The sequence below is a fragment of the Stegodyphus dumicola genome, chromosome 3 (genome assembly GCF_044657685.1).
Source record: "Stegodyphus dumicola isolate Sdum_Otavi_A_Nest chromosome 3, ASM4465768v1".
NCBI lineage: Eukaryota > Metazoa > Arthropoda > Arachnida > Araneae > Eresidae > Stegodyphus > Stegodyphus dumicola.
Genome location: NC_140770.1, coordinates 32,825,670 through 32,839,148, shown reverse-complemented (window position 1 = coordinate 32,839,148; position 13,479 = coordinate 32,825,670). Strand labels below are relative to the sequence as shown.

Sequence of the window (13,479 nt, the reverse complement as noted above, 5' to 3'; positions counted from 1 at the left end):
CTAGATATCTCACCACAACTGCCGACCCTTGTAAGTTATAGAGGGATTCGAACCCGGGCCCTTCGGCATGGCAGTCAGCGACGCTAACCACTATACCGTTTGGGCGGCTATAATTAAAACTAAAATGTACTTTTAGTGCAAAACAAATAAAAAACTTAAAAATAGCTGGCATTTTAAATATACAGAGCAACTATAAAGAAAGGTTCACAATATTTACACAAGATTTGTTATGCTTATATAGAACTTACAGCCAAGTGAGATTGTATATTTTTAAAATATGGCCAAATTTTGAGAGAAAACAGATAATATAAAATTTTAGCGTTGATTTCCTCAGTATATTCAATATTAATTCTTCTGCAATCCATTTTGGAGGAACAAGCGACAACATGGGACAAGCCACCATTGTTTGGATACTTATTTAGCTGTATTTATTTGGTGGAAAAAACAGGAAACACCTTTCAATGGTATTTAAAAAGCTATTTCCCGCCACTTTCCTCACCATTAACTTCAACATTTTCTTTTAACCAGTTTTAAGTAAGTCAATTTTAATTTTTTAATTCGTATTTATTATATAGTTTATATATATATACATTTAGTTATAATATACTCGGGATTTTCGTTTTTTAAATTTTTGTTCCTTTATAATTAGGGCTTTTATTTTTAAAAGAATTTAGAAACATAAATAAAAAAAAGGCAATGAGGTTTTTTATTGGCAAATGTTGCCAAGGTAGTTGTCATAGTATGTAAGTACCCATAATGCAATAAAACATAATTAAAACATAAAAAAATTATAACCTTAATAAAATGATTTACCTTAGTTAGAAATTTCTGTGTCTTCGGCGTGTTGCACGCAGATTTCATTACAGCACCCAAAAACTATTTAAAATTATCTTAACTAGAGTCTATATACTGCCGTCACCACATAAATTCACAAAAGTAAAAATCAAAAACATCCTCCATACTTCTGGACTGTTGGTGGCATTTCTTTCAAAAATCCCTTTTTATTTCAACCCACATACCTGATAGTGTTGATATGAGTTTTGATTTCCAAATCCTTAAATCTCACGGTGTAATTTACTGAGAGGTGAACGAAGCCATTTAAATCTTCATTTACACACCAGTCAATCAATGTTTTCTTCGCCGTTTGTTTCAAAGCATACAGAAACTTCAGGTTAATTGTTCCATCAGCAGGCATTTTATGGTGTAAAGCACAAAATAAGCAACATACAATGATAAATAAGCCCTGAGAAATATTTTCTCAACAGTCAAAATCAAGGCAATCATGCATTACAACATATCATGTCATAGAGTATCCCTAAAATGTAGACTATCTTAAATTTTGTGATGTTCACTTTAAGACTAGATTTAAAACAACTGTTCCATTTAGCAGTTTTTTGGGGGGGTAGAAAAAGTAGTGCATTCTTACTGAAATTATACATAAATTTCTTCCACGCTAGGTAAATCCTATAAGTATAGAGCTTATAATTGAAATTAAGATAATATATTACTATTCTATTAAAAATCATTCAAGATGACAAAAAGAATACATATATGTAAATGCCAAAATTGTTTGTTAAAGCAGAAGAACCATTATAAGCATTGGTAGCCTGAAGAATTGTGATGTGCATGGCTGTCACAGTTTAGTACATTCTGAATATTTCATAACTTCTAATAAGGTGATTGCAGTAATATGTAAGCACTAAATATTTTAAAAACCTGAGGCAGAAACGCTATTGATGAATAAAGAAATTTTATAAATATTTAATTTATTTGAAAATTCTGATTTCATTTTTCTTATTTCAGTTTACAGAATCTAGTTTTTTTTTCCCCCTATTCACAATTTTTAATTTCAGAATGCCAATAAAAATATGAAATAATTTTTTTTTGAGTCCTGCAGACAGCCCTGTCAGAAGAATCTCATAACAATCATGTCATGAATGCTAGTAATTGATAGCTTGATAGATTTCCGTGATATATCAACTAAGTAGAATGCACATATTTTTAAATTAACTTACTAAGTTGAACAATGTCAATACATTAAAAGCTTGAGAATCTGAACAAAGAAAAATTAGGTCTAGAAAAATCAAACAAATGAAAGACTTCTAAAGCCATTATAAAGTACAAATAGGACATTAATGCCAAAAGTATGATTTAATGGCAATAATGGATAAGCATGATGTCACAACACAATCATAAGATCTTTGTCCTGGTTTTATGCAAATTCAATTAATTCTCAATAGGCCTGCTTAGTTTTTGTGCTGCCCTGATCAGTATAGCGGTTAGCAATGCGGCTGCCGTACCAATGGACTCAAGTTCAAATCCTGTGAATGTTTGTAAATATGCAGTGTCTGTGCAGCATGGGGACACTCCAAATACTGAAGAGCCAAAAGTATTTTCAAGTGATTGGTGATATGGGAAGAAGGAGACCGACTGACCACGAAATATTCTCCATCAAAATTGTGGTGGAGCTGCACAGTTAGTGCAGTATAACTGATGCTGAACCTGCAGACAAAACTCTCGTGTCTCGTCCACTTGTACCAGTGCCTGTTTAGGATATGAAAGAACGATATAAGTTAAGTGCTACTTATCTGTTTTTTCATCATATTTTGGAAAGCACTACTAAAATCTGAAATCTGCCTTCTACAGAACACTGTGCAGTAAAGTATTTTCAAAGCTGCAGGATTCTGGTTTCAACAAAAGAATGCATTAATGGACACAACATGTGTTATTTTTTTAAAGGAAAAATAATGGTAATGCAATGGGAAAAACTATGATAAGCAATTTAAGTTCTTCATTTGTTATATCTGTAACTTGTACCTGTTGATAATCTATAAAGAATATGTTCTTTTAAACTTCTGCCAGAATGGCTAGCATAAATTTGGTGACATTAGCATCAGCTTTCAAGATTGACAGGATTTCCTAAATGGACAACATGTTTTACTTTACATATTTAAAACATATTTAAAAACCTATGAAACATATTAGCTCTTATGTCTGAAATGAATTTTCATTCAGCATTGGCATGAAAAAATGTAAACATTTTCAGCAATATTAAAGAAATCTCGCAAATTTATGCTTCCCATGCAGTCTGAAATTAACAGTATGATAAAATCCACTTTGTATTTTTTATTAGTGATGATTAGTATTAAATTTTGGATCTAATAAATCAGTCATTATTTTCACGAATTTGCATATATTGTTAGGATTACTATTCTCATCTTTAGTTAGATTTCATGCCAACATTTATACTTAGAGCAGGGATGGGCAAATTACGGCCTGCGGAAAGCTTCTAACCGGCCTGCAAATAGAATTTTTATTTGCCAGTCCGAGGAAAATTAAAAGAAATATATATTTATACATTATATATTCATCTCCTTTTCTTCTTTGTTTAAATATTATTTTTTTCCTTCCTTTTTTTCAAAGGACTGATGATCTTTTTACTTGCTCTATTTTTCTTCTACAAAACATAAATCGATGGAAATAGCAAACACAGGCAGCTTTTAATCGGTAAAATGTGAAAAGCAAAAGTTTTTTGTTTGTTATAGCCGTAGATTGGTGCCAATAAGCGTCATCTCTTTCTCGGGGAGCAGATATATGGGCATCCAATATAGGCAAATTAGATCTCTCATGTGGCAGACTGCACATTTTAAGCTCCAACCAGTGGCTTTTTCTTTGGGTGCGAGTTCTAATATTATCGATTGTGTATGGAAAGATTGCGGACATAGCATCTTTGTGAATAGTGGTGAAATTATTAAAACGTATATCTAGTGCTTGTTTGGGTTATTCGTAAAATATTTCAACCCCAAAATGGCTACTAAAAAACGTAAAGTTAATTCAGAGTGCCATGTTTTTAATCATGATTGGATCTCAAATTATTTTTTCACAGTTGTAAAAGATAAACCAGAGTGTCTCATCTGTAATGAAGCTGTAGCAGTCTTCAAAGAATATTACATTTCCCGTCATTTCACAAGCATAAGGATTCAATTGCGAAACAATGTTCGAATATGAAAGAAAACAAAATGCAGAAAGTCTTTGTAAAAAATTATCAGGTTGACAAATTTTTTTCAAGAAGGTACACAGTATCCAAGAAGCAGCTACATATGCAAGTTACATTGTATGCTACAATGTTGCTAAAAATAATAGAGTTGTCAGTCATGGGGAGTTCATTAAACAATGCATGCTCCAAGTTTGTGATGTTTTATGTCCAGACAAGAAAAATAATTATTTTGAGACTGTTAGCTTATCAGAAAAAATGATGACTTCTAGAATTGAAAACATCGATAAAAATTTGACATCATAATCAGAGTCAAATATTGACCAGTTTTAATCTTGCTCTATAGCTATGGATAAAAGCATTGATATAAATGATACTGCTGAATTAGTATTACTTATATGAGGTACTGATGAGAACTTTGAAATTACCGAAGAACTGGCGTGCATGCGTTCTTTAAAGGGAACTACATGTGATATTTTTTGTGAATTTCAGGAAGGGCTTTTAACTTTGAAAGTGCCTATAACAAATATATCTAATATTATGACTGATAGAGCACCAAATATGTCAGAAAAAAAAATCTGTTTCTTGGACTCTTTAAACAAAACTATCCCGGGTACAATGTTGTGTTTCAACATTGTGTTATACATCAAGATGCTCTGTTTAAATCTGCATTAAATATGAAACTCATGCCAGTCGTGAAGCTTGTAAATACCATTCCATATCATGGGATTACTCACAAGCAATTTTGAGATTTTCTTCAGTCTATGCAATCTGAATACTTTGATGTTATAAGAAAGTAAGCTGGCTTAGTGCAGAATGTGTTTTCGAGCAAGTTTGGCAGCTGAAAGACAACACTGTGTCCTTCTTACATGACAAACAGTGTTCTGCGGAATGCGAAACGTTAGAAGATACAAAATGGCTTTCGGACATTTTTCACAGATCTTCTTTGTCACATGAGAAACTTGAATGTCAAGATGCAAGGGAAAAATCAATTTATTGATGGTATCTGGGCCCATCTCAAAGCTTTTAAACTAAAACTTAATCTGTTTGCTGAGCAGCTAGCTAAGAACGACATCTCATTCCCAAGGTTAAATTCAATACCCTCAGTAAATGAAAAGAAGCTTAAGAATTATGAAGATGGCTTGAAAAAAACTGCATTTTAAGTTCGAACACAGATTTCAAAATTTCAGTGCCATTCAAACAGAACTGGATATTTTTACCCTGCCTTTCAACGTTAATTGTGAAGCATTTGAGAGGCAATCTAACAATTAATTGAGAGGCAATCCAACAATCATCTCAAGCAGTTGTTTCTAAATATACCAAAGTTAGAGTTTTACAAATCATTATCCAAAGTCTCCCAAATTTAATGTCTCACAACCAGAAAAATCAGTGCTACGTTTGCTTCATCTTATCTACGTGAACAAGTGTTTTCAAATATTTACCTTAGAAAGAATTATTTCAGAAGTAAACTGACGGATGAGCATTTAGCCTCATTCCTTGGAGTCAGTACATCTCACTTCGAACCTCAATATAAGGAACTTCTAAAAATGAAATCACGATTTCATTCATCTCATTAACATATTTAAATAGGGTACTAATCTTATATGTGCTGCGATTGTTTTGGGGATGATGTTGGTTTCTATGGCAACCCTTTTTACGTGGAATTGGTTCGTGATTTATGATGCAATGAAAGGCAAAATTTTAGTCGTGTGCATGGCACATTTTTTCAGGTGGCTGGAAATTCTACAAGTATTTAGGAGAAGAAGGTTTTGAACATTTATTTGTGAAAGATAGTATAAATTATAAATTTTGTGGATAGTGAGTCTTGCTGTCAAAGTATGACAGAGATTACGTGGCGGCATGTTAAAGCTATGTTGCCTATTTATAATCGAAAATGCGATTTTGTGTTTTATTTGGTGGTTTATATATTTTTCCATCATTGTTCTGAAATGTGAGAAAATGCTTTTAACAAATTTGTGGTGAAATTGTTTTGGTGATATTTTTGCTGTTCGAAGAAGCATTCATTCATGGTAAGTGCATTTTATTTTATTGTTATTTTGTAGAATGTTATGTTCATTGTTTTTTAGTATAAATTTCTGTTGTTATTGTTATTTTTTTTAATTGTTTGAAATTTATTTTAGTTTGTTTTGTTGATTAGTGCACAATGCCTAGATTATGCAATTTGTAGATATTTTTTAAAATTTAAACAGAATGCCGTGTACATGGTATTCCTGAAATTTATCCTTGTTACGTTAATTTATTTATGCTAGGTGTGTGTAGTTCCTAGATTCCTTTGCTGAATAGATTGTCCAAATCCGTGATGTTTTTTTAAGTTAAAACATATCGCTGTGTACATGGATTCTTGTCAAATATTTTTGGTTAGAAACTTTATATTTTTTATATTTAAACTAAATTTTTTGTTTTTATTTTGGAGCTTTAGCTTAATCAAAACGTGGTTTTTGCATGTGCGAAAATTGCGTTTTTGGAGACATTTTAGGCTTAAAGTTCGAAATGTAAACAAAAAGTTTAGATAGCAATATGGCACTGTAGATTTCTCGTCAAAAATATTTGGTGTGAAATTTGTCACAAAGGGAGGGCGTATATAAGAGTAGTTCCTTAAATTGCAATACTTGTATATTGTTTTTAAAATTTCATAAGAATTTATCTTGCCCATCAAACTTTTTTTTGGGGGGGGCGGGCAGTGATCGAAAAAGTTTGCCCATCTCTGATTTAGAGCCAAATGGCACCTGTTAACTGAAAAATACCAAATAAATATATCTTTATATTTTAAATTTGAAGACCTTCTGGAGAATCCACATATCAATACAAATGGTACTTATGGATTATTCAGAATCAGGAGCTATGGTAAAAGCACAGGCAACTCTGCTGCTGATCTAAATATCAGTAACTTTGATTGCTGTAAAGTTAACTATTGCAGTAATAAGATAGATTTTTTAATTTTTTTTTTTTTTTTTTTTTTTTTTTTTTTTTTTTTTTGTAAATCACTAGTGGATACTGATAAGTAATTAATCACATATAATTTCAGAAGAAAGAGGAAGAAATTATTCACTGATCAAAATAACATTCATTCATTGCACAAGATTTCTGAACATAATCTCTAGTCTGTAGTTCCATACCTTACTCATAATACTATCCAGATCAGGAAGAGAACAACTTGCTATCTTGCCTCTGTCATATAGCAAAAATTTAGGATATGGCTGTAATAGCAAGGCAGACTTTCATTAGCAAACCATTGCAATTTTTAGCATATGTCCTAACTCCCACTTCTGGATTATTCACAAGTACCACAATATATTTCATTACTAATGAAATTATAATATACCAGATGTTCCTGTGTAAACACTTGTATCAGTCCAATCAGTTTCAGAACTTAAATGTTTCTCTAAAGTCTGGAGCAAAATAAACACATTTTCAAACAGTGGGTTTTCAATTTCTTGAATCATCTGAAAGTTTAACATTTCATTAATAAAATGAAAAATGCTTGCCAATTTAGCAAAATATATAACACTATATTGTATAAAAAACAACTCACTCTGTTGGTATTAAAATCAAAAATACTTAGGCTTTCTTCATAGGGTGGAAAAGGGTTCTTAAATTCTCTTTCAGACATGATGTCAATTCAGAACTGCAAGTTATACAAAGAAAATACAAAACATTTGTTAAGTAAAATCGGATAAAATAATTTCATTTGTCAAAGTCATTTTACAAAATATTACCATATATACAGATAGATATGAATATGCAATTAAAATTTAAAAGCACTGAATTTGAAAACAGCTAGGAAGCAACTTGAAATTTTAATACTAGAAAAAATAGGAATAAAATTAAATTAGCAATGAAAAATTTAAACTACTAAATCTTTCAGTCTTAAAGTTTTTAGTAGTCCTTTGTCGATAACTGGAAAAAAAAAAAATGTTTCATTAATTCTTTAAAAAAAAAAAAAAAAAATTACAGTGCTAATGAGAATTTTAATGAGAAGTACCCAGGATTGAGTCCGAGATTCACTGACATTATATTTAATAAATTATAGTGATTATCTAAGAATTTTATCATTCATATTATTGTGAATATATAAGTATTTATTTGTGAAAATTATAGTCCTGAAATTCATACAATTGTTGAATAAATAAAGAAGACAACGACAATTATTTTAATACGAAATTAAAAATCCGACTTAGAATTATATGAAGAGTTAGCCAAGTATGATTTATCAGTACGTTTACAATTAGAACTTGGTCAGTGTGACTGAAAAGTGATGACACTCTGTGTGTTTTCTGTTTTTTTCAAAATCGGCTGTACCATTGAAATTCTACTGCCCACTGATTCTGAAACTCAATATTTAAAAATTGTTCGAAAAAATATATACTTAGCAAACCCGAAATATTTAAAGAATATATGAACAAGCAATCTTTGTGAATAATAATATTAATTTTAAACTTCGCTTTAATATGAAGTTGCGTGAAAGTTACATTTGTTTTTTATAACAAAAACAATAAAAAACTCTTCTCCAATTTAAAAATAAGTTTCGTAGCAAAAAGTACAGAGTGGAAAAATAAAAATCATTAAGATGTTTAAAATCAAAGCGCGAATAAACTCTAGGGAAAAGAACTTGCTTTTGACAGCTAATAAGAACACTAGGCCGCTTCACATAAAATAAATAAATATTAAAGTGTTGCCAGATTTGCTTACAAAAATAGGAATCAGCTCCTCTAGTTTTTGTTTTCAGCCCCTTTTTTACGAATTATGCTTTACCATACATACTATTTTGAACGGGATTGTATCTTTTATCATATCTATCAAAAGGGCTATTCATTTTATTAACTTTTATTCTACGCCCCGAAGTATTGACAAAAATAAAAATTTGTCTAATCTTTGGACCTGTAACCATATATCATATCAAATATAAGGGACTTCTTACTTTACTTTCTTTTTCAAGAGAAATTCATATTGTGCTACGAGAAATATTTGCAAACACTTGCTTGAAATTTCAGTCTCATTTGCAAGTGATCAAATGCTTACATTTCAAACACAAATTTCTGTTACTGGAAAATATGGTAGTATAAATACGAAAGTAGATTTTGTAAAGAATTTAAAGTACAGAAAAAAAAAGTTACATGTTTATTACTACTAATGTCAAAAAAAAAAAAAAAAAGAGAGAGAGACAAGAGATTCAGAACGTTTTAGACAACAGATGAGACGTTTCTTGAGAATTTTCTACGAAACCAGCTTAGAATAGAATATGTCAGTAAGTGAAAATCTAGGTTAATAAAAAAGCTCAAGTGGTTTCCAGAAAACACAGGCAGTCTGACTGAATTCATCACATTCATCTAATCTTGGGAAACTCCTGTTTCTGATTATAATGCACGGATGTAATGAAGTGGATATGTAGCAATCACATAATGCGAGAGGCTTCGGGAACGTAGTTGCTTGCTCGTGTCGTCATCTATTATCACCAGTGAGAAGTGCTGCAGTGCACGAATATCGCATATCTTTTCAATGTCCATAGAACTTTCAATGGCCATTGATGCCTTTGAAAATGGTAATAACCTTGGGAATTGATCCTGGTCTGTTTGATGCGAGTCGAATTCTCTAGCACTAGCGCAAAAGTGCTCTCGTGAGCTAAGTTCAAGAATTCTAAACCTTTCAAATTTTCGAGCGTTAAGTTGCTCTCGAAATCGCTACGCACTCCCCTCCCAAGCATTTCATATATGATATGAGGAGATGGCCACTTTGTGAGCCTGGTTGCGAGCCCAGTAAGTTGATGTCATTGATCGTTGTGCTGAGGATGGTGACTGCGGCTCCAGTATGTGGGCGTGTTTTTTTTAGATTCGTTGATGCATAGTTGAACATGGTAGAAAGAGCCCGGTCTCTTGGCATTTGTGTCGCCGTTAGGTTCACGTGGAGTTCTTCGGGTTGCCAGTGTAGCGATCCCGCGGTGCGAGAGATCTTGGTGGCTTCGGGGATGTAATTGTTTGCTCGTATCGCTATCTAATAGCATCAGTGAGAAGTACTGCAGTGCTTGAGTCTCGAATGCCTTTGAAGATGGTAATGACCCCGGGATTCGATGCTGGGCCTGCTTAATACGAGTCGAATTCTCTAGCACTAGCGCAATATGGCTCCCGTGGGTTAGGTTCAAGAATTCCAACCCTCAAATTTGCGAGTATCGAGTTGCTCTCGACAGCGCTGCATATACTAACACGGCTAACAATTCGATTTTGTGTCAAAATGCATATGTTAGAACAACACTAAATGTAAATCATATATATATATATATATATATTGTTACGTTATTTTTCTTCTTCTTTTACGTTCGTACGTACGGGGTTCGTGCGGATTTGGAGTGAATAATGACGACAGCACTTCGTGAAGTATCAAAACACACTTTATTGGCCAATATTATTCAGGACAGCTCCAACACCACATTTACACAGTCGTCGAAAAAATACAATTAACACGCTGACACAATCAGCGACACAGCCTTCATACTATGAGGCTATAACGGTAGAGACCGCTTCACGGCAAAGCACGACAGTACAGCTCCCGACTCTGGTTGGTCGTTCTGGGAACTCCCCGTACTCTCGATACTGCCCACGCTACAACTCGCGATGCATTCGACGATACGCTAGAGCACAGCTCTCGACTCTTCGGTTCAGTAGTTCCTGGAGCTCAACACACTCTATCGACGATGCACTAACGGAGATACATTACGACACTCTATCGGTGCACTTGACGACCGCTTCGGCAGGGCCCTGCACTGACTAACTGACTCTCCGCGTAACAGCAGGGTTTATATAGCTTTTGGCTTGTATTCGAGAACATTCTGTGTTAAACCGGTAAGAATTCGTTCCAGAAGATTATGTCGCCAAATGGGCGATTTCTCGCCAAATGTGGCAACTCTGCTTTCCCTTGCTATTTTCTGGAAACCCTAAAACTGCCTTGCGGGGAAGCTAACCTACCGCACTTGGACTTTTCGTAACAATATATTTACGTTACGCTTTTAAGACAAGAAAAATACGGGCTTTATTTCGTCAATCGGCTGAGTTCAATGGAAGATAAAGAACTGCCCTCCTTTTTTTGTTTCTAACTGACTTTATGCATTTCTGCGTGCAGACGGGTTCGTAATAAGTTGAATGCACAAGTCCGATAATATGTTAATAAAATGTTTTCTTTTCAAAAGAAATATATCAAAAAGCTGGATTTTTTTTCAGAGATATTCGTACAAGTGTTCACAATATCACGCAATATAATCAATAATTATACTTCAAACTACTAAAAACGTTAAAATTCAACGCAATGCAAAGCGTATCTTAAGAGAAAGATAATTTAGATATCACAGTTCCCGCGAAAGTAAACAACTTACAATAACAATAACTAAGCAACACACTCTCTCTTCGGTTTTTTATCGTTTTCAATGGATGGCGAGATATTTCTAGTACTTTCTGTTTCTCCAAATTACTGGAAAGAAATAACAGGATGGAATTACGGTTACAGCTAACATAGTGGTCAATCACATTTATTAAATAAAATTACCGAGATATCCATTTACTCTGTTAAATGCACGTGCCCCTGTATTCTTACTTTTCCAGCAAAGCCTTTCTAGTAAAAATTTGTATCGCGCTGCATTGCACGGAGAAATACAACAATTTTAGTTCTAATTCTACTAAAATTAACTATCTAAATACAGAATTCGTAACAGTATATTAATGATGAGAGATGACGTGGATGTGTAGAGCAATAACCCATAAACAAAAGGATTTTTCAACCGTTTTATGAAATTAAATTTAAAATTCGTTACATTTCTAGATGTCATCTATCCTATATAAACATGACAATTTCTTCACATTTTCCAAATAGCGTGATTTCAATAATTTATCAACAACTACGAATAAAAGTTTTTTACTACCATCGGCGTTAGAAGCACAGTACACTAGGAAGATTGGACTCCCTGATCTGGGCCATTTAAAGTTCTTAACATGTTTATTGACACCCCAATCCCTAAAGGCGATCCAAGTGGGCACAAACACCTGGTGAGCCCCTGGACAATTATGCAGACAATCAAAGATATGAAACGCAGGACAAGGGGCGACTGGGCACCAATTGGTCGCCACACAAAGAGAGCAATGAACTAATTCAAAGACTATCTCGCAGTGCTAACCAAGATAACACCTTAGACTAAACCCCATACGCTAACCCTAGGAGTTAAACCTCTTAGGACCACCTTAAATATTTAACCATGTAGCATCTCTACACCAAGGGGTAGATAAGACAGTACCAGTACTTTCCCTGCCAAGCCTGAACCTTCCACCGAATAATCGATGGTTCTAATCACTATGAAGATTGATTATGTACCGCAGGAACCGAAACTGTTTAAGTACAGGGGTTTGCCCCCAATTCGACCCTTCAGTATAGCGTTAGAAGCACAGTAAGTCTCTCTTTGTTGTGGCTGTGTCCATGGCAAATCTCTCCTGTAAAATTCAATATTTTCTTTGTTAAAATACAGTAAAATAAGACCAATGGCGTGCCGTGATTTTTACGGAAAGGAGTGCGTATGAAGAAAAGTTATAATCCTCTCTATGTCTGACGGAATCATAATCCTCTCTATAATCATTTGTGTTATTGGAAAATATTCGCCATTTACAGAAGAGGACATCTTTGAGAGGATATCGTCATGAAAGAATTTATTGTATTTTGAATACGAAGAACTAATGACTAAATTTGAAGGCTTATGTGTACAGTAACAATCTTAATATTGTTGTATTCTTCGATTCGTGGATTTGGACCAACTGATGGTAACATTTAATGAATAATAAAAACATAATTGATTCCCCAATAGGCACTATTACACAGGACAGTTCCAAAGAAACATTTTAGTCGTCGAAAAACTACGACAAACAAGCTGAAACAATCAGCAAGCCTTCAGGCTATCAGTTTTCACCGTTATAACCTGATAGCGTTCAGGCTAACAGGCTATAACGGTGAACCCAGCTTCACGAACACTAAAGTACAGCTCTCCCAACTCGGTGGATCGCTCTTAAGCTAATCTCTGAGCTCAAGGTCACTACACTACTGAATCCAAGATACTATGCGTACAGGCAGGGTATATATAGCTTTCATCTCCTATAAAACCTCCTAAGAATACGTTCTAAAATGTGCTTGCTCCGTCTCAGACATATCGCCAAATAGACGAATTAACCGCAAATCTGGCAATCCTGGTTTTCCCTGCCACTTTTTGGCAACTCTAATCCCGCTTTGCGGGAAAGCTATCTTACCGCAGCAGGGTCTTTCGCAACAATATGCTCTGTTTATCAGGTTCAATGTTCCGTCTTACTTTCTTCGGGAACATGCAAGGACCTGACTCGGAACAGAGAGCTTACTAAAGCTATGTTCAATAACTGTGGGAAGTAGACAGGATACACAAGAAGGGTATACAAAACCCTTTATTTTTCTCTATTTACAATAATTTC

The 13,479-nt window shown here is 33.8% G+C and overlaps 1 protein-coding gene across 1 annotated transcript in view; it reads right to left on the bottom strand.

Moving 5' to 3' along the window:
* LOC118202981 (glutathione S-transferase LANCL1-like) overlaps nucleotides 1–8,690 on the bottom strand; it is a 37,830-nt gene extending 29,140 nt beyond the window's left edge. The window contains exons 1-3 of the mRNA XM_085812721.1: nucleotides 8,629–8,690; nucleotides 7,548–7,640; nucleotides 7,338–7,458 (exon numbers count right to left, since the gene is read on the bottom strand). Of these exons, the coding sequence (XP_085668847.1) occupies nucleotides 7,338–7,458; nucleotides 7,548–7,625 (199 nt within the window). The 5' untranslated portion in view covers nucleotides 7,626–7,640; nucleotides 8,629–8,690. The remainder of the gene's footprint in view (nucleotides 1–7,337; nucleotides 7,459–7,547; nucleotides 7,641–8,628) is intronic.
* Between the last annotated feature and the right edge of the window lie 4,789 nt (nucleotides 8,691–13,479).